This window comes from Sebastes fasciatus, chromosome 24 (assembly GCF_043250625.1).
Source record: "Sebastes fasciatus isolate fSebFas1 chromosome 24, fSebFas1.pri, whole genome shotgun sequence".
Lineage (NCBI taxonomy): Eukaryota > Metazoa > Chordata > Actinopteri > Perciformes > Sebastidae > Sebastes > Sebastes fasciatus.
This window is the reverse complement of record NC_133818.1, coordinates 14,926,996-14,948,778: the sequence shown is the minus strand read 5'-3', so window position 1 is coordinate 14,948,778 and position 21,783 is coordinate 14,926,996. Positions and strand designations below refer to the sequence as shown.

At 41.5% G+C, this 21,783-nt stretch overlaps 3 protein-coding genes across 4 annotated transcripts in view; all 3 read left to right on the top strand.

The window, feature by feature from the left end:
- The window catches only part of LOC141762860 (protein NLRC3-like), a 43,586-nt gene extending 24,309 nt beyond the window's left edge, over positions 1-19,277 (top strand). For both annotated transcript variants that reach the window (XM_074626978.1, XM_074626977.1), the window contains exon 7: positions 19,214-19,277. The gene's annotated coding sequence lies outside the window, so the exon portion shown is untranslated. The remainder of the gene's footprint in view (positions 1-19,213) is intronic.
- Positions 1-21,783, top strand: part of LOC141762853 (uncharacterized) — a 500,458-nt gene that overhangs the window by 390,824 nt on the left and 87,851 nt on the right. Inside the window, 1 exon segment of the mRNA XM_074626949.1 lies at positions 19,199-19,384. Within this exon segment, the coding sequence (XP_074483050.1) occupies positions 19,199-19,384 (186 nt within the window).
- The window catches only part of LOC141762872 (protein NLRC3-like), an 88,216-nt gene that overhangs the window by 231 nt on the left and 66,202 nt on the right, over positions 1-21,783 (top strand). The gene's annotated exons all lie outside the window — the stretch shown is intronic.

The window sequence follows — 21,783 nt, the reverse complement described above, 5'->3', positions numbered from 1 at the left end:
TGTGGTTGTGTGTGTGTGTGTGTGTGTGTGTGTGAGAGTGTGATAGAGAGAGGTTGTGTGTTACTTCCTTTTCTCTCAGTCTTGCCTGTGACAAACTTGTTTCCTGTTCATGTTCACAGTCAGTTATTCCAGACTCCATTTTGTGTTAACGGCACAGAGAGGTGACGACTGAAGACTGAAGCAGGGTGAGTGTTAATCCAACATTTTATTAGTTTACTGTTAAAGTGTCTGAGTCAGTTTCCTCCCTGTGGACTGTAGAGGAGAGAAATGTTAGAATGAACTCAACAGTTTGATTCATCTGAGAACACAAAGTCGTGATTGGCTGAATAATCCTCATTAAACCTGCTGTAAGACAAGAAAACAAGCAGAGAGTTAAAGAGAAGTGACCAGGTGGAGTGCTGGGTGGTTTTATTTTACTGTATACTGTGTGTGTGTGTGTGTGTGTGTGTGTGTGTGTGTGTGTGTGTGTAATAGATAGAGGTTGTGTGTTACTTCCTGTTCTCTCAGTCTTGCCTGTGACTCATATACAAACTTGTTTCCTTTACATGTTCACAGTCGGTGTTAATGTTTAACCTCTCAGAATGACTTCAGGTCAGAAGATGAGTGACTGGTCTAAAGGTGATCCTCCATGGTTCGGTAATGAACCTGGACCCTCAGAGTCAAAGTAAGAGAGCTGCTACTAACTCATTTATAGGACTCATTTTCACTTTCCTCTACCAATACCATGTTTTCTGTTGATTTTGTGTTTCTATTTTAAAGTTTCTACTAAAATGTATTTGCTAACTGAAGTTGAACAAACTTTTCTTGACACAAAGAGAATTACCCCCCCCCCCTGCAGCCAGTTTTACTTCCTGTGTTTTGGTTAACGTTCTTCCTCAAACAGAGAATGGAGATGTGGTTAATAGTCAGCTGTAACTCATCACCAAGGCAACCAGATTGCATCGTTTTTCAACCCAGTTTAGATGAATTTACTGTTTATCAGCCCACAAATGAGACAAGAATTAGCTCAACACACCGACTCTCTCTCACTCGCTCTCTTCTTCACCGTCTGGGAAGATACAGGATGATATAAAAACAAAGTGATGCCATGCGAATGCCATGATTTAGTTGATTGTGTGTTTGTATATTAAATTTCTACTAAATGTATTTACTAAGTGAAGTTTAACACACTGTTGGTGACACAAAGAGAATGAATTAGTGCATTCTTCCTCTTCGTATCTGTGACAGCTGTCAGTCACCCAGAACAGCTGTAATCTAAGAGGACTAATACAAACTTTAAACCACATTATTGACAGTAGCAGTAGTTTGTGTATTTAGAAACTGAAATGTCTTTGTCATCAGAGAATTTATCAAGGATTCATGTGATGTGAATAAAATCATCTTGGTGTTTGCAGAGTTCAGTCCAGACAGAGAGCAGAGTCTCCAGTACCCAGCTGTCTGTCTATGAAGAGTGACTGGTCTAAAGATAAACCTCTGAACTTCAGTAATGAACCTGGACCCTCAGACACAAAGTAAGAGACTGTTTCTACTGTGCACTGACCTGATGGATGATGATGCATTGAGGATGAAGACTAAATGTTCTGCTAACAGATTTATATTCCTGATGCAGAACTATTAGTGCAGATACTGTTTCAAACTAAGATGGATCTTAGTCTGGGTTTTAGAGCCACAAACTACTGATTGTATTTCTGTAACAAAACACCTGAGAACCTCCATTTCACAATTTACACTTCAAGAAAATATTCAGATTTAATAATTAATTTTCTCACATTAGTCCTCAAAATACTGTGTTGGTTTGACTTCTCCTAAAATCAGCTGTTATGACAGCTTCTTTGAAGTGGGGTTGTACGTATACTCCCGTGTTCTGGGAAGTAAAATTACTGCTTTTGTGAATGGAGTCTGGTGGCTTTGAAGAGAGCGAGATAACAGCTTCAGTTCCCCGTCAGAAAGGGCTGTCTGATGGAGAGGTAAAGCAGCTGTGGACGGGAGCAGTAGAAAAACGTATTTTAGCCACCTAAAAAAATAAATATATATATATATATATATATATATATATATATATATTTGTTTAAAGGGACTATTTGTAACTTTGTACGCGCATAAATGTAGCGGGTCGTCACACATGCGCGCTCGCATATGCGCGTTCGCGCGTAGCCGCTGTACCCTCCTCCTCTACCTGCTCGCCTTCACTCAGACAGCTCAGCTCGCTCCACCTCTAGACGTGAACGCGCGCTCACTCCACACTGCAGAAGAGTTAGTTTAGCTCTGAGAATATCTAGTGAATGCACAGGGGACGTTTGTGAAGAAATAACTGCTGCAGCTCCTCCAGACCAACAGAGGTTTTCCGTGTCTTGTGAAGTGACGGAGCTCTTCAGAGAGTTACGTTGTCTTCTCGTTACCGACCGGGTGCCGGTGTCTCCTCTGCTCTCTCCGGCTGTGGGCGGAGAGAGCAGAGGAGACACGCTGCAGAGCCCCGCTGCCTCAGCCTGCACTTAGGCAGGAAAAGCCAACACTGGGATCAGATCTAAATCATGTTCATGGAGAGACCTTTGTCTGGTCAGCTAACATTACTGCCAAGCAGCTGAAATATAGAGTGATATTGTGGTTTTAGCTGACGTGTGTCTCCTCACTGTTTTGAGTGATGCTCGTTCAGGTATATTGAGAGCGAGCAAGCGCGAGCCCGACGCTGACTTTCGTTGATTTCACGGCCACAGGTGTCGCTGTTAAGAAGCATTTCTGAAAGTTACAAATAGTCCCTTTAAGTGTACGCTATATTTAGAATATTTTCTCTGCTTTACCTCGCCATCAGACAGCCCTTTCTGACGGGAACTGAAGCCGTTATATCACTGTCTTCAGAGCCACCAGACTTCATTCACAAAACCAGTCATTTTCCCTCTCAGAACACAGGAGTAGCTGGTCTACTGCTGCATCCATCGGTTAGTTAGTTTGTGTTATTGTGTGACTTTCTGATCTGAACTAACGTGGCGTCCACAGCAGTACATCGCTTAGCTTCCTGATGGTACTCCTGTCTGCTTCTCCTGACTGGGAGCACGCTGACCACCATCTAAGTTACTGTATTAATACACTGACTATAAGGATGTATATATACTGTACATGTAGCAGCATCATCATCTAAGTTACTGTATTAATACACTGACTATAAGGATGTACACTCACTGGCCACTTTATTAGGTACACCTGTGCAATCTATTGCAATTCAATGCAACAGCTCTGCCATCAATTTATACCTTTTTTGTTGACATTGTCAGAAATCTGTTTATTATTGAGGTTGTAGTTTGCAGTGGAGTTGTACTGGACAACATTGTATTAAGAGGTGTTTCTAATTTTTTGTCCTCCTTATTTATGAGGGCTGCCCCTATCTTAGTAGATTAGTTGACTAATCGGTCGTTTTGGTCTTCGTCGACTGAGATTTCTTTAGTCGATTAGCTGTTTTTTTGTGCTTTTTTTCATGCAGAATGACTTATTTCCAAGAAACTTATGAGCACATCTCTGACAAACACGAGATTTAAAGTGTGTGATTCTTTGTGGAGAAACTCAGTCTTACTGATCTCTCGATTAAATTAATCGATTAGTTGACAAAGAATTTCTTTGGTCGAGGACAGCCCTAACCACTATCTATGACCTCAGTGCTAAACATATAATTGAATTAACACCTCTATGACAGTTGTAGGGGTTCTACTGTAGTAGGTTTTGGTTATTAGCAAATTAATTAATAACTAATAATATAATTATTAATATTAATAAAGATTATCAATAAACATCAATAATAAACGGGGCACCACCCTGGAATCAGGGACCAATGACCAAAACGTTAATATAGTCTCATTATATATGCTAAACTATCAATTTGGAACGTTGATTAATAATTAAATTAATAACTATAACCAAAATAGATAGTAAAGGTTGAAGGATATCGGAGTTCTTGACATAGCAGAGGTTGGCATTATTCACTCTTGTGCAACATTAAACAGACCAGCATGTATATTCCACAAACATTTATTTACAAGATTATAAAGGTTCAAAACACAATATTAATCTAACTAAATAACTAAACTAAACAACCAAACACTGTGTGTGTGTGTGTGTGTGTGCGTGTGCGTGTGTGTGTGTGTGTGTGTGTGTGTGAGAGAGAGAGAGAGAGAGGGGGGGAAAACAAGATGGCGTCTTGTTTCAAAATGTCTGTATTGCCTACAAACAAAATGGTGAGCAATGTAAAACTACAAAGATGGCGGAATCAAAGATGGCGCCACATGACCTCTTTGTTCTTCTGAGAAGAAGGACAGAGAGGGGGGGTGATGTGGGGTTAAGATTATCTGAAGCTGTATGTTTATGTTTAACTAATTCACAGTTTCTGTATGTGATCTTTATGTGTGTTAGATATGTAGTGGGTTAGAAAAGATGGTTAGTTGCATGCAAGACCATGTCTATGTGAAGCATAAACTAAACACATCAGATGTGGCGAAGCCAGTTACCCAAAAATCAAATACAGATAAATCAACACAGTCAAACTCAATGAATAACATTAAACCAAATCAATACAAGTACTTTCTAGAAATCAAAGTTGGACAGTCTTGCTCAGCCGTGTGCGATTGCTAATGCTAAGGCCCAGTACGTTACCAATCCATGGAAGAAAAGGGTTTGTGATTCCATGTGTTGAAGTTGTGGTTCCAAGTCAAAGAGGTCGTCTTTGCTGTTAGTTTGGTGCTAACTTCTTTGCTTGACAGCTTGAAGTTAGCTGGTGGAAAGGGCAGAGCACTCGCGTCGTCTGCCGTTTGGTTCCTTGGTTGCAATGGCTGTTTCCTAACAGGCCATTGATCAGAACCAGAACTGTTTTGCAAGTTCTGGACTTGAGAGCCGTTCACCTCAACCAGGTCAGCCTGGGTTGAGGAGATGAAGAGCAGAGAGAGCGCAGCAGCTCACCTCTCACACGTCAGGAGAGATGAGCAGATGAGAAGAAAGAGGAGGAACAAAGGACATTCCTCTGGTTTTGTTCTGGCTGAATTTCACACCTCAGGGTGAAATGTTACTGTAGCCAATGAGGACTAAGCTGAGTCCTGTGGTCAAAGAGAGCATACCTCCAGGATTCTGGGAGACAGTTCACTGTGTCTGCCACCCGAAATGGCAGGTCCCTACACAGTGAACAAAAACTGAGCATTATAGGCATCATAAAAGTTAACTTTATGACAGGATTGTAGCCTACTAGATTGTACAGGTGTACCTAATAAAGTGGCCACTGAGTGTATATATACTGTACATGTAGCAGTGTCATCATGTAGAAACTTACGTCAGGTCACATGGGAGAAAGTTTTTAGAAGGTCTTGAAGGGAAAACAGCATTTTGATGTTAAAACTTACGTACGTAGAGTTCAGATTTGAATACATAAGGAACACCACTGGGAAGATACAGGATGATATAAAACAAAGTGATGCCATGCCAATACCATGATTTAGTTGATTGTGTGTTTTTATATTAAATTTCTACTAAATGTATTTACTAAGTGAAGTTTAACACACTGTTGGTGACACAAAGAGAATGAATTAGTGCATTCTTCCTCTTCGTATCTGTGACAGCTGTCAGTCACCCAGAACAGCTGTAATCTAAGAGGACTAATACAAACTTTAAACCACATTATTGACAGTAGCAGTAGTTTGTGTATTTAGAAACTGAAATGTCTTTGTCATCAGAGAGTTTATCAAGGATTCATGTGATGTGAATAAAATCATCTTGGTGTTTGCAGAGTTCAGTCCAGACAGAGAGCAGAGTCTCCAGTACCCAGCTGTCTGTCTATGAAGAGTGACTGGTCTAAAGATAAACCTCTGAACTTCAGTAATGAACCTGGACCCTCAGACACAAAGTAAGAGACTGTTTCTACTGTGCACTGACCTGATGGATGATGATGCATTGAGGATGAAGACTAAATGTTCTGCTAACAGATTTATATTCCTGATGCAGAACTATTAGTGCAGATACTGTTTCAAACTAAGATGGATCTTAGTCTGGGTTTTAGAGCCACAAACTACTGATTGTATTTCTGTAACAAAACACCTGAGAACCTCCATTTCACAATTTACACTTCAAGAAAATATTCATATTTCTGCCTGAACGTTGAAGTCGCTGTAAAGATTTACAACTATTCAAAATGTGAAAGAATGTGCTTCAAATGTGTAATTCATTTTCTCACATTAGTCCTCAAAATACTGTGTTGGTTTGACTTCTCCTAAAATCAGCTGTTCTGACAGCTTCTCTGAAGTGGGGTTGTACGTATACTCCCGTGTTCTGGGAAGTAGAATTACTGCTTTTGTGAATGGAGTCTGGTGGCTTTGAAGAGAGCGATATAACAGCTTCAGTTCCCCGTCAGAAAGGGCTGTCTGATGGAGAGGTAAAGCAGCTGTGGACGGGAGCTTTACCTCGACAATAGAGGTCACGATAGACCAGAGCAATAGAGAGGCCCAGATAGACCAGAGCAATAGAGAGGTCACGATAGACCAGAGCAATAGAGAGGACATGATAGACCAGAGCAATAGAGAGGACATGATAGACCAGAGCAATAGAGAGGACACGATAGACCAGAGCAATAGAGAGGACATGATAGACCAGAGCAATAGAGAGGACATGATAGACCAGAGCAATAGAGAGGACACGATAGACCAGAGCAATAGAGAGGTCATGATAGACCAGAGCAATAGAGAGGTCATGATAGACCAGATCAATAGAGAGGTCATGATAGACCGTGGGTACATCCCAAAGCTCTTAATTTTCGTTTCCTCGCTCCTCGCTCCTCGCTCCTCGCTTGAATCGGAAGTTGTTCTGGTGCGCCATCTTGAAGACCGTCCCAAAGCTCTTATTTGTGCATCGAGGATCGAGGATCGAGGATCGAGGATCGAGGATCGAGGAGGCTTGCCGGAGGAGCTATGAGCGAGGATACACCAGTGTATCCTGCACGGAAGTCTTTTACCGACCGACACGCCCCCTTATTGGATATCAGTCACTGATTGGACGCTGCTGCTGATCAGACTGATCTGATAACTTTACCTCTCAACATCACTGGAGTTTTATACCGGAGTGAAAACAGATCACATATTAAACGTTTTATAGTTTAGTTGTCTTCTGATTCACCATCTAGTTATAATCTGTGTTAATTGAAGCTCTGAGCAGCAGCAGAAGGATCTGCAGTATCTCTCCTTCACACACCGTCAGTGAAGCAGCCTGACAGTGAGAGGGGTTTATAAAACCTGATAAACTGACTTAAAATAACTTTATTTATTAGAATGATTTGTTTTTTCATGATGTGTTATTTCCCCCGTTAACTTTTATTAATGAAACTATTAAAGTCAGAGAGAGAAGGAGAGTCTGTCTGTCAGCAACAAACACCTTTTACATCATTTATCCTCATTTCCATTCAGTCACATGAGGCTGATCATTCCTGAACGTCGGTTTGATATGAGTTACATCATTTACATTTTCCCTTTAGCCTAATAAATAATGTCCAGTGTTCAAAAAACCCCGTAGTCATATTCTGGGTTATGAAATAATGAGCTCACAATCAGAATATCAATAACTACAGACGCTAATAATGAATAAATAACATAAAGAGCACTTGTCTTTATTAGTATTAGTACAGTTCAGACACAAACAGCTGTTAAAGCTGACTGACAGCTGATCCAGATGTGATCAGCTGCTGCTGTCATCAGAAACGGACGTCGCTTCACGTGACGCTTCAGAGGAAACGACCGTCTCATGTCGCTTAAATCGTATTTCCTCGTTTCCTCTCTCCTCGCATGGTTTCCTTGCGTCTCTCCATGCTTCCCTGGTGGGAGGGACTAAGACGCAAGGAAAAGACGCAAGTGAGGGAAACAGGGATGCAATTAAGAGCTTTGGGAAGCAGCCAGAGAGGTCATGATAGACCAGAGCAATAGAGAGGTCACGATAGACCAGAGCAATAGAGAGCTCACGATAGACCAGAGCAATAGAGAGGACATGATAGATCAGAACAATAGAGACCACGTAGTTATATCACTCTCTTCAGAGCCACCTGACTTCATTCACAAAACCAGTCATTTTCCCTCTCAGAACACAGGAGTAGCTGGTCTACTGCTGCATCCATCAGTTAGTTAGTTTGTGTTATTGTATGACTTTCTGATCTGAACTAACGTGGCGTCCACAGCAGTACATCACTTAGCTTCCTGATGGTATCCTGTCTGCTTCTCCTGACTGGGAGCACGCTGACCACCATCTAAGTTACTGTATTAATACACTGACTATAAGGATGTATAGATACTGTACATGTAGCAGTGTCATCATGTAGAAACCTACGTCAGGTCACATGGGAGAACGTTTTTAGAAGGTCTTGAAGGGAAAACAGCATTTTGACGCTAAAACGTACGTAGAGTTCAAATTTGAATACATAAGGAACACCACTGGGAAGATACAGAATGATATAAAACAAAGTGATGCCATGCCAATGCCATGATTTAGTTGATTGTGTGTTTGTTTATTACATTTATACTAAAATGTATTTACTAAGTGAAGTTTAACACACTGTTGGTGACACAAAGAGAATGAATTAGTGCATTCTTCCTCTTCGTATCTGTGACAGCTGTCAGTCACCCAGAACAGCTGTAATCTAAGAGGACTAATACAAACTTTAAACCACATTATTGACAGTAGCAGTAGTTTGTGTATTTAGAAACTGAAATGTCTTTGTCATCAGAGAATTTATCAAGGAGTCATGTGATGTGAATAAAATCATCTTGGTGTTTGCAGAGTTCAGTCCAGACAGAGAGCAGAGTCTCCAGTACCCAGCTGTCTGTCTATGAAGAGTGACTGGTCTAAAGATAAACCTCTGAACTTCAGTAATGAACCTGGACCCTCAGACACAAAGTAAGAGACTGTTTCTACTGTGCACTGACCTGATGGATGATGATGCATTGAGGATGAAGACTAAATGTTCTGCTAACAGATTTATATTCCTGATGCAGAACTATTAGTGCAGATACTGTTTCAAACTAAGATGGATCTTAGTCTGGGTTTTAGAGCCACAAACTACTGATTGTATTTCTGTAACAAAACACCTGAGAACCTCCATTTCACAATTTACACTTCAAGAAAATATTCATATAAGTCGCTGTAGAGGCCGGTTCAACAGAATCTCATTGCTACACAGCTTAGGGTCCGTGTTTACTTCCTGTCAGCTGATGTCATTCAGATCCACTGCAACAGGAAATAAACAGGGACACATCTGGAATGTTTACTTTTACAGCTGTGAAATGGTCTAAAGATCTGCGACGATTCAAAATCTGGAAGAATGTGCTTCAAATGTTTAAATAATTTTCTCATATTTGTCCTCATAATGTTTTGTTTATTTGACTTCTCCTAAAATCAGCTGTTATGACCTACTGGGTGTCATTTTGAATCAGTGCACATCATAACTGTGCAACATGAGGTGAAAAAGCATTTGTAGAAACTATTTTCTCACCTTGATTCTATGTGTTGATGGTTTGAGTTTGTTCTTTCACTACATATGTAAAATATAGTGGAAGAAGTGCTCAAAGGTCCACTTACTATTGATTCAGAGCTTTCAGTTGAAAGCTTTGGACTATTTGTCAGTGGACCTTTGAGCTTAGATTCTCTGCACCACATCTTGTTTCTGAAGGTCAAGAACAAACATCTCTGGTGTTAAACTATCTGCTGACAAAACAAAGTTCATGAAATGGTCAAATGTAGATTTGTACCACTTCTGTTTTTTACAATATTTGAATTCATGCCTTCATTTGATAGTTGACAGTAGAAAGTGGTAGAAAAAATACTGACATTAAAAAAGGAACACCAGGACACCAGTGTTACATGATGTGTGTCTCAGACTGCTGGACTACCTCAATATTTAGACCACTTCTAACCTCAGTTCAAACCTAACTAACTCAAGCTAAGCTGCCCAAAGTGACTGTGAATCAGTAAAGGACATAATCAGCTCTCTTTAATGGAGGACCTTTACTGTGAAGTAGCTGCAGAAAATGATGAGTTTGTATTAAAGAGGACATTTTTAAAACATTGATATTATTCTGGAGGCTGAATATCATGATGGAAAAAATACTGCAACTTGCTCATGGACGCTCATATTGAGAGGAAACCACAAGGTGGCAGCGTCATCACTGTAAACAGTAACTGCCTGTCAGTGGTGATATGAATGTCACTTCCTGAATGTATTTTATGTGTTAACAATAAACACTTCTAAGACAGGGAAACTGTGTCAGACCTTTCTGATTTCTTTAGTTTTCCAGTAGTTCTAGTTTATGCAGGTGTTGTCCACTGGAACGGAGTAATCCATTTAAGATCTTCTCCATCATACATATCATTTTAGTTCTAAAGTAATGTCTCCACAGAGAGAAGAAGAGGAGTCCTGCTTCTGTGGACGAGCTGATGTCCAGATCCACAACAAGACCTGGACCTCAGACAGCCAGTCAGACCAGAACAAGACCTGGACCTCAGACAGCCAGTCAGACCAGCACTGTACAAAGTAAGACTGTAGATGTGTCTGCTGATGTCTTCATGTCTGGAAACAGGACTTGTTGTCTTAATACACTGACTATTGTTGTGACAACGTTTAAGATCTTCTCCATCATACATATCTGCTCTGCATCACTTCCTTTGTTCTCCTTTGAGAGAAAATCTGAACCCAGAAGGAATACATTTATATTTTGATGATAGCACTTCGTCTTTGCTTTAACCAATCAGAATGCTGTTTGTTTTCCATCTGCATAGATGAGGATGGAGAACTATTAAACTCTGTATGAAGCAACAACATCACTGTTCTATCACAGACAGACAGTCACACTGATGAAAGGGGACTTTTTTCTTGTCATTGTCGTACAACAATGCATGCTCATACTCTTGTTGGGTCTCTAAATGATAGAGTACGGTCTAGACCTGCTCTATATGAAAAGCGTCTTAAGATAACTTCTGTTATGATTTGACGCTATATAAAAATTAATTGAATTGAACTGAACAGGAGCCAGAGACTTTGAACAACAGCCCACATTAGCTTTCCTGCTACAGTCTCCTTCTCTAACTTACAAACACACGTCTGGTCCTGCAGAGCGACACGTTGAAAAACTAATAAAATAAATGTAAGAATCATTTTAATGTTATTTTTGACTTCAAGAAGGGATGATGACTTTATAACCTTTACTTCTTTATTGGTTGTTATGTTGATCATTTTCATATTGACAATGAAAATAATAAGTTTCTTTGTTTTGTCTCAAACTTGTCTCTCTCTTTCAGCAGATAGAGGTCTGCAGGAGGTTGTAGATGAACATAAGATCAGTCTGAGGAGGAGATGTGAATGTGTGACTGAAGGAACTGATGAAACAGGAAGTGGAACCCTCCTCAACAGGATCTACACTGAGCTCTACATCACAGAGGGACAGAGTGAAGAGGTTAATACCCAACATGAGGTGTGGCAGCTTGAGACAGCTTCCAAGAAGAAGAACCTCCATGACGCTCCAATCAAGTGCCAGGACATCTTTAAAGCCTTACCTGACCAACAGGGACACATCAGAGTCGTTCTGACGAACGGCGTCGCTGGCGTTGGAAAAACCTTCTCAGTGCAGAAGTTCACTCTGGACTGGGCAGAGGGCTTGGAGAACCAAGATGTCAGTCTGGTGGTTCTGCTTTCGTTCAGGGAGCTGAACTTGATCAGAGATGAGCAGTACAGTCTTCTCATGCTGCTCCATGTTTTCCATCCAACATTACAGAAGGTCACAGCAGAGAAGCTCGCTGTCTGTAAAGTTCTGTTCATCTTTGACGGCCTGGATGAAAGCAGACTTTCACTGGATTTCAAGAACAATGAGGTTGTGTCTGATGTCACCCAGAAGTCATCAGTCAACGTGCTGTTGACAAACCTCATCCAGGGGAATCTGCTTCCCTCAGCTCTCCTCTGGATAACTTCCCGACCTGCAGCAGCCAATCAGATCCCTCCTGCATGTGTTGACAGGGTAACAGAAGTACGAGGCTTCACTGACGCCCAGAAGGAGGAGTACTTCAGGAGGAGAGTCAGTGATGAAGAGCTGTCCAGCAGAATCATCTCCCACATCAAGACATCCAGGAGCCTCCACATCATGTGTCTAATCCCAGTCTTCTGCTGGATCACTGCTACAGTTCTGGACCACATGTTGACTACAGACCAGAGAGGAGAGCTGCCCAAGACCCTGACTGACCTGTACTCACACTTCCTGTTGGTTCAGACAAAGAGGAAGAAGCAGAAGTACGGTGAGGGACGTGAGACGATGCCACAGGAGCTGACGGAGGCTGACGGGGAAGTTCTTCTGAAGCTGGGGAGGCTGGCGTTTGAACAGCTGGAGAAAGGAAACATCATGTTCTACCAAGAAGACCTGGAGCGGTGTGGTCTGGATGTCACAGAGGCCTCGGTGTACTCAGGAGTTTGTACAGAGATCTTCAAAAGAGAGTGTGTGATCTTCCAGAAAACAGTCTACTGCTTTGTTCACCTGAGCATTCAGGAGTTTCTGGCTGCAGTCTACATGTTCCACTGTTACACAAACAGCAACACAGAGGTACTGGAGGACTTCCTGGGAAAAACATATGTTCATCCAACCCTGGATGTCTTCCTGAAGAGAGCCATGGAGAAATCTCTTGAAAGTAAAAATGGCCACCTGGACCTGTTTGTTCGCTTCCTTCATGGCCTCTCTCTGGAGTCCAACCAGAGACTCTTAGGAGGTCTGCTGGGTCAGACAGACAACAGTCCAGAAATCATCCAGAGAGCCATCAACAACCTGAAGGAGATGAACAGTTCTTTTACCTCTCCTGACAGAAGCATCAACATCTTCCACTGTCTCACGGAGATGAACGACCACTCGGTACATCAGGAGATCCAAGAGTTCCTGAAGTCAGAGAACAGATCAGAGAAGAGACTCTCTGTGATCCACTGCTCAGCTCTGGCCTACATGCTGCAGATGTCAGAGGAGGTTCTGGATGAGTTGGACCTGAAGAAGTACAAGACATCAGACGAGGGACGACGGAGATTGATTCCAGCTGTGAGGAACTGCAGAAAAGCTGTGTAAGTCCAGATGTGATTAACTTTATAGATCAGTGTAGATTACTAGTTTAGTTCTTCAAATATACACACTATAAATTATTCTTAAAATATAATATTCTTATAAATGTTCCACGTGTTTATTACATAAATATGTATTTGTATTTTGTCACAGATGTTCTTGAGCTGTTTCAAATGTTGAGTTCAAAATGTTTCAGTAGTTTGTGTTTCTAGCTGTCAAGTTAATGAACACTTATTCTATTTATTTCTAATAATTGTTACATTTGACAGTTTTTTCTTATTTATGTTTTGGGGTGATGGAGACGACATGTGAACCTGGTAAAACAAATGAAAAAAACAAAAGATCAGCTGTCTGGTGGAGTGCTGGGTCTAACCGGTGTAACGGCAGCAACAGAATGTTTGCTGATCCGGCGGGGAGTCGGGGCGGTCCTGGGATCAGAGTCCTGGTGCTGGGGTTTGCTTTCAATAGGCCTTGCACCACATTACACCTTACCTCGTGTGTTTTTGGGTTCATCTCTTTCGTTGGCTTCAAATCCAAACTGTTGCCATGTTGCTGTAGTTTTAGTTTTCTTTGAGACCAGCTCTGCCATGTCTCGTCTCGTCACCTCAAAAACACATGAACTTCCTAGTAAACAAACCTCTTCTTGTTTATACACCAACATTATATCATAATATTACGTTAATCACGTTGTCATATTGCTTATTAGTAATGCAATACAGGCTGGATTTAGCACTGTGACTCTGTCGACACAGGCTGTTGATGTCGGCTACTTTTTAATTTGCCAGAACGTGTCGTTAGCATAAAATCAAACCGGTTTAAGCTCGTACACCGGACCGGACCGGACCGGCAAAACCGAAAATCAACCCAACTCTAGCATTAGCCACCGTAAACTACTGGTCATACGAGACAAAGATAGTCGTTGTAAAACCCCTGAGTGTGTTGAATCGAGCAATGGTGCATTTTATTGCTAATGAATTCAAGTTGTGTTCCATCATCTTGTTTTGAAGTCTTTCCTTTTATTCTGTTACTCACAGAAGGAAACTCTGGTGTTTCTCTCTCTTGTTGCTGTAGAGAAGAGTAGTAACAGGAAATACACAGCTTCCACCAATAACAGCAGTCTGATGAATATATAACAGCAGAATGGTAGAATTCAGACTTTTTAAGAGATCTTATACAAACCAAAGATCAATGTTCTGTTTTTAATGCTGATACACTGATATCATCTTTCTGATGTCATTATGTTGTAAATAATGCAACCTCATTGGTTCATTCATTGTGTTTGTGAGCTGAATACGTTTGATGCTCAGAAAAGAGTGTTAATGACAAAACGCCATGCAGTCATCAAAATATCTAGTTATATGAATGTTTAATTATGTACAGGTCTAATATTATAGCAATTTGTTTAATTTCTCTACCGTTTGGCAGCAGTTAACGAATTTTCCCATTTATGGACGTGAACCTGAAAGCAGCAGGTAGCTAGCAAAGAGAGGTCATCTTTATCAACTGTATTATTATTACTTATTCACTGAGTTTTAAAAATGCTTTTCTAATCAAGAAGGCCTCATGCTAACTTTGTGGAGACAGACCTGGGATCAGATCACACTGACAGACTGGACATTAGGGAAGCCTCAATGTAACTACATGTTCTCTCTCTTCATCTGCAAGATTAAAGAAAAACAAAGATTAAAAGTCTGCAGGTTTGAGAGAGAGTGATGAGAATTATTGTTTCATGTCAAACAGTGAGATAAGATTAGCTGAACCACTGATGTGAGGAGTAAATGTTGATTAAAGAAGTTTATATCAAACTGTTTAGTCATCAAATGCATGAAGTAAATATAAACTGTCCTCTTTCATAATAACATTTTTTGTAATTTTTGTGTCATCACAGACTTTCTAGATGTAGACTCTCAGATACTCACTGTGAAGTTGTGGCCTCAGCTCTGAAGTCCAACCCCTCCCATCTGAGAGAGCTGGAGCTGAGTTACAACGACCTGCAGGATTCAGGAGTGAAGCTGCTTTCTGCTGGACTGAAGAGTCCAAACTGTAGACTGGAGACTCTGAGGTCAGTTCACTGACTGTAGTTTATGTAGTTTGTACACACACTCTCTACACACTGGCTCTGCTCCAGATGGCTCTAGAGAGGGACTTTCACGTTTTCACGTTGGCCACCGTAGCTCTCCAACACGCTTGGCACACAGGAGAGGCTTCAGTTGGTTGTAATCTCCTCACCTCACCACTAGATACCTCCAGATCCTACACACTGGACCTTTAACCACAGACCTTATTTCAGGCATCTAACTAAAAACCCATTGACTTCCAGACGAGGGAACAGGAAGTGCTAAAATGCTAATTCATTTCTGGGTTTTAGGACTCATTCCTGTAGCGCTCTATTTGAACATGTCTAAAGGTGCAGCACTCTTCAACAAACACGTATTGCACCAACTTAAAGGCACATAAGTGATGATTATGAACGACACCATCTAATCAGAGGTCTCTATGGTTCTAAGTTATTCCCACGTTCTTTTTGACAGCAGATCTAACTGTGATCTGTTTTCATGTCAGCATTGTCTAATTATTTGAAGCAAAAACCAAATAAATATTCTGCATCTGAAACATCTTTGCAGGTTCATATTTCTTTCAAGTCTATCTGAATACAATACTCACATGTTCATATGTACATTCAAAGAGTTATTGATGTCTGTCATCATTCCTTCTGTCTGTGAAGCAACCCCCGTATAACCTGAGTGTTACGAGATGAGGACTAAATCCACAGTCTTGTTCTGTGTAAAATGACCTGTAAAGTTGATCTTAAACTAATCAGAGGCTTCAGCAGTCTGAGTTAGATGTATTAGGGCTGGGTGACTTGGAGAAAATCAAATATCATACTATTTTTTTGTGTAAATGACCAATAATAGAACAGCTAGAACAGTCTGGTAAGTTCAGAGAATGACATCACTTTACTGTAATGTAGCCTTTAAAACCAGGAAGAGATGACACTTACAACACAACACGATGTTACTAGGGCTGTCAATCCATTCAAATATTTAATCACGATTAATCGCAAATTATTCACAATTTTTGTATCTGTTCTAAATGAACCTTAAAGGGAGATCTGTCAAGTATTTAATATTCTTATCAACATGGGAGTGGACAAATATGATTTATGTATGATTTATGAATGTATGTATATATTTATTATTGTAAATCAATTAAGAAGACAAAACAATGACAGATATTGTCCAGAAACCCTCACAGGTACTGCATTTAGCATAAAACAATATGCTCCAATCATAACATGGCAAACTGCAGCCCAACAGGCAACAACAGCTGTCAGTGTGTCAGTGTGCTGACTAGACTATGACTTGCCCCCAAACTGCATGTGAAACGATTAACTTTGACAACCCTAGATATTAGGATATCCAAAATCAAAGACAATAACTCGTCTCATATCACGATATCGATATAATATGGATATATTTCCCAGCCTTAGTATGTATCCAGTCAGTATGTTGTGTTTGACAGTTTCCTTGTTGAGCTGCAGGAGGAATAGTAACTCAAAGAGGGAATTTGGTACTAAACAGTGTGTAACTTTGATTTGTCGACTCAGACTGCTGAATCTTCATATTAGTTTCAGTTGAACTTCTGAAGTAATTTCTTACAGTGTAGTTGTGTTATGAAGGGACCACTTCACAGGAGGAATGATTACTGCCACCAATAACTCTTTTAATGTACATATGACATGTGGCTGTTGTTTACAGACACACTTGAACAAATGTGGACCTTTCCTGTAAATGACATAAACCTGCTAGGCTAGCAGATACAGTGAGAAGAAGGCCATGTAATAAATGAAGTAATGAAGTCCAACAAGTCTGATTTGATATTGATCCTCTAATTCCAGACTTGACAGAGATCAGCAGCATGTTATTGATGTGTGTTGACATGAACAGGTGTATGAATGTTGTGGTGACATTTGGATGATGTCTGTAGAAGGCTGACATTATGATGATCCACAATAACACAATGACAAAGTCACTCTACTCATTTTAGGGAAAAGATCATTGATTAGGACATAGTGATGTTGAGCTACACATTTAAAACCTGAACACATCTGACTGGATTATAAAGTGATTTTTATCTCCATCATTTATTCTTTATTCAGATTGATCAGCTGCTGGTTGTCAGAGATCAGCTATGCTTCTCTGGTCTCAGCTCTGAAGTCCAACCCCTCCCATCTCAGAGAGCTGGATCTGAGTGAAAACATCAACCTGCAGGATTCAGGAGTGAAGGTCCTGTGTGGTTTTCTGGAGAGTCCAATCTGTAGACTGGAGACTCTGAGGTCAGTTCACTGACTCTCTGTTACTATTAGAGATCTTATATGTTTAATTAACAATTGAACCTGATTTATGTACAAACATAACTTACATCCATAAAGTTGTTAATGTTCTTTTCTTCATATTTTCATGTTTCTTGAACTAAATCTAGTCTGCAGTCACAAAAGACTTGTGTTTCTTAAAGAAAGTGTAGAAAATGTCCACTGTTAGTTGTTAAAGTAAATGAATGTTTATCATTGTTGGTAAATGGTCACATCTGGATACAGAAGATCCTCTGAACTAATATTCAGGGTTCCTACACAGTATGGAGAAGTATGGAATTTGAGTATGGAAAAAAGAAAAGAGAGAATGGAAAAACATGTCTGTTTCCAGACTGTTGCCCCTATTCTGCTTTCTAAGATATCAAATTCAGAATTTCTAAAATAAATAGATCATACAAGCAGAGTGTTTTTCATGGTGTTTAGAGCAGCCGGTGCAGCCACAATGTTTACTACTGTGTGAGAGAGCGCGGGCCAGAGAGAGCTTGATGTCGTTGAAAGCAGCACAGGAAGTAGGCTCTGACTGAACGCACACTCCTACAGAGCTGCCTCTACGCCTGAACGTCACAGCCAGGGCCGGCGCCTCCATAGAGGCCAACTAGGCAACCGCCTAGGGCGGCACTTTGGCAGCCAAATGTGGGCCAACTATTCATCATGAGCAACATAACAATAATAATATAATAATAAAAAGTAACCGGTAACTGCAGGCAGACGGCACAGAGCAGAACGCTGCCTGTCAGACTGGGACAATCTAATACATTACATATTGAGGGGGGGGACGAGCGGCCCCTCCTAATTTGGACTGATCCTCGTTCTGGCTGAAATCTGATTGGCTCAGTCATTTACATCATGAACGTGATGAACTGTGACCAGTGTTCCAGCTGGCCGGTCTTGTTTTGATTCAGTGGTGACGTGCTGATACAAACTGAGGAGGTGTCATCCACGATGAAGAGTCTTGAAGGTCTTCATCATCATCATCACATTCTCTTTATACCACTAAAACTCTATTAGTGGTAAAATTACTAACCCACAATGTTTCGTCTCGCGCCCTCCGTCCGCTCACATAAGACACCTCTCCGTCTCAAAGTCCTGGGATGGGTTTGTGTCCCAGTCTGTCCCTGGTGCTAATAGAGGGGCGGCATCATTGTGATTCACCTAGAGCAGAATGTTTGAGAGCAGAACGTCGTCCAGCTTTCTCTGTAGGACTGTAGACTGAACGACCACGATGAGTAAAGTGTTCTGAGGGATGGCTTGATGATCCCAAACACAAAGCCTGGTTGGTTAACAATTCCAAATGGGGAAAAGAGAGCTGGATGCAAACTTTGAGGAAAATGGTTTGACATCTCAACCATGGTGTGTGTGTGGATTGATCAAGTTTACCTCATGAAGTAGAAATATTTCTCTGGTTTCTGATTGTTTCAACATGTTCCACAAATAATGTCTGATCATTGATATTGATCCTTCAGCACACACACATAGATGAACACCGAGATCAGCAGCATGTTATTGATGTGTGTTGACATGAACAGGTGTATGAATGTTGTGGTGACATTTGGATGATGTCTGTAGAAGGCTGACATTATGATGATCCACAATAACACAATGACAAAGTCACTCTACTCATTTTAGGGAAAAGATCATTGATTAGGACATAGTGATGTTGAGCTACACATTTAAAACCTGAACACATCTGACTGGATTATAAAGTGATTTTTATCTTCATCATTTGTTCTTTATTCAGATTGTTGGGCTGCAGGTTGTCAGAGATCAGCTGTGCTCCTCTGGCCTCAGCTCTGAAGTCCAACCCCTCCCATCTGAGAGAGCTGGATCTGCACCTCAACGACCTGAACAACGAGCTGAAGGATTCAGACGTGAAGCTGCTGTCTGATCTTGTGGAGAGTCCACACTGCAGACTGGAGACTCTGAGGTCAGTAGAGGGTCGGAGTCGGTCCATGCTGGTTTCAGCAGTATTGTTGTGATGTGTTTCCTCCGTTAAGCTGTGAGAGGAGAACAGTGACACACAGAGAGAGAACAGTCAACCAATCAGATCAGCCAGAAGCTTGTTGTGATCATGTGTTTGAGTCGATGTGAAGAAGATGTTGTTGTTGTGTTCGTGTCTCCAGGAAATAAAGCTGGATTACAGCTGACAGCATCACATCATGTATAGAGACAGTGGTCCTCATCCATCAAACTGTCGTACCATCAAATCTGATCAGAAAGTGTGTGTTCTCTCATTGAGAGATAGAACCATCACAGAACCATGGTTACATTTAGTAACCATGTGGTCTTTATACAGACCAGAACCTCTGCTGAAGTCCAGTAATCACAGCTGAGGTTTTACTGTTCAGTCTGTGTATGAACATGTAGGACCTTTAAAGAGGACCTATCAGGCTGATGTTCAGGTTCATACTTGTATTTTAGGTTTCTACTAGAACATGTTTACATGCTTTAATGTTCAAAAAACACTTTACTCTTCTTCTACCGGCTGTGCTGCAGCACCTCTTTACACCCTCTGTCTGAAACGCTCTGTTTGATCTCCTTGTCCAAAAAGACTCCATATTTAGTCGGGCTGTCAAAGTTAACGCAATAATAACGCGTTAACGCTAGTTCGTTTTAACGCCACTAATTACTTTAACGCAACTTTTGATTTTTAGGTTGTAAAATGTGCGATTAATTTGAGATTAAGATAATATTACACAGAGACAAAGAATTTGAACACATAATCCAGGCTAAAAGCAACACAGTTTAAAGTGACACATGCAGAAAGGTCACCGACTGTGTGAATGTGTAAATGAACAGACTTGTAATATCACTGCCCCGTCTAGAGCACCAGAGATCTGACTAGAACTACTTTGTGTACTCTGCTGAGTTAATGTGATCACATGTATTGTTATGACCTGTATGACAATAATGTAGCCTTCTTCTCTCAGCTGCAAACCCAGCGGTGTGAAACGGACATAAATGACATTTATATAACCACAATAACACAAAATCAGTACATGATCTCTTATCATATATTCATATATGATATTCATATAGTCACTCATCTGAATCAGCTTCTTGAGCCGTATGTTGCTGTGAGACACGTCAGAGTCGTGTTCCTACAGTCCCTCAGACTGAATGTGTTGCCTTGGTTAGTTTGCTACCAATACTTTTATGTATGCTGTGGGTGATTAGAAGATGTGAAAGTAAGCCTGCTTACCGCTGTGAATTATGTTTATAGATTTATTATTTACTTTCTCCTAAGTCTGTTTCACACCGCCGGGGTTGGAGCTGAAAGAATAAGACTAAAGTATTGTAATGGACACAGGGACAGTCACATGACCACGGGGACAGTCACATGACCACGGGGACAGTCACATGACCACAGGGACAGTCACATGACCACGGAGACAATCACATGACCACGGGGAGAGTCACATGACCACGGGGACAATCACATGACCACAGGGACAGTCACATGACCACGGAGACAATCACATGACCACGGGGAGAGTCACAGGGACAGTCACAGGGACAGTCACATGACCACAGGGACAGTCACAGGACCACAGGGACAGTCACATGACCACAGGGACAGTCACAGGGACAGTCACATGACCACGGGGACAATCACAGAAACAGTCACATGACCACGGGGAGAATCACAGGGACAGTCACAGGGACAGTCACATGACCACAGGGACAGTCACAGAAACAGTCACATGACCACAGGGACAGTCACAGAAACAGTCACATGACCACGGGGAGAGTCACAGGGACAGTCACAGGGACAGTCACATGACCACAGGGACAGTCACAGGGACAGTCACATGACCACGGGGACAGTCACAGAAACAGTCACATGACCACGGGGAGAGTCACAGGGACAGTCACATGACCACAGGGACAGTCACATGACCACAGGGATGACCACAGGGACAGTCGCATGACCATGGGGACAATCACATGACCACAGGGACAGTCACATGACCACAGGGAGAGTCACATGACCATGGGGACAATCACATGACCACAGGGAGAGTCACATGACCACAGGGACAGTCACATGACCATGGGGACAATCACATGACCATAGGGACAGTCACATGACCACAGGGACAGTCACATGACCACAGGGAGAGTCACATGACCATGGGGACAATCACATGACCACAGGGAGAGTCACATGACCACAGGGACAGTCACATGACCATGGGGACAATCACATGACCATAGGGACAGTCACATGACCACAGGGACAGTCACATGACCACAGGGACAGTCACATGACCACAGGGACAGTCACAGGGACAGTCACATGACCACAGGGACAGTCACAGGGAC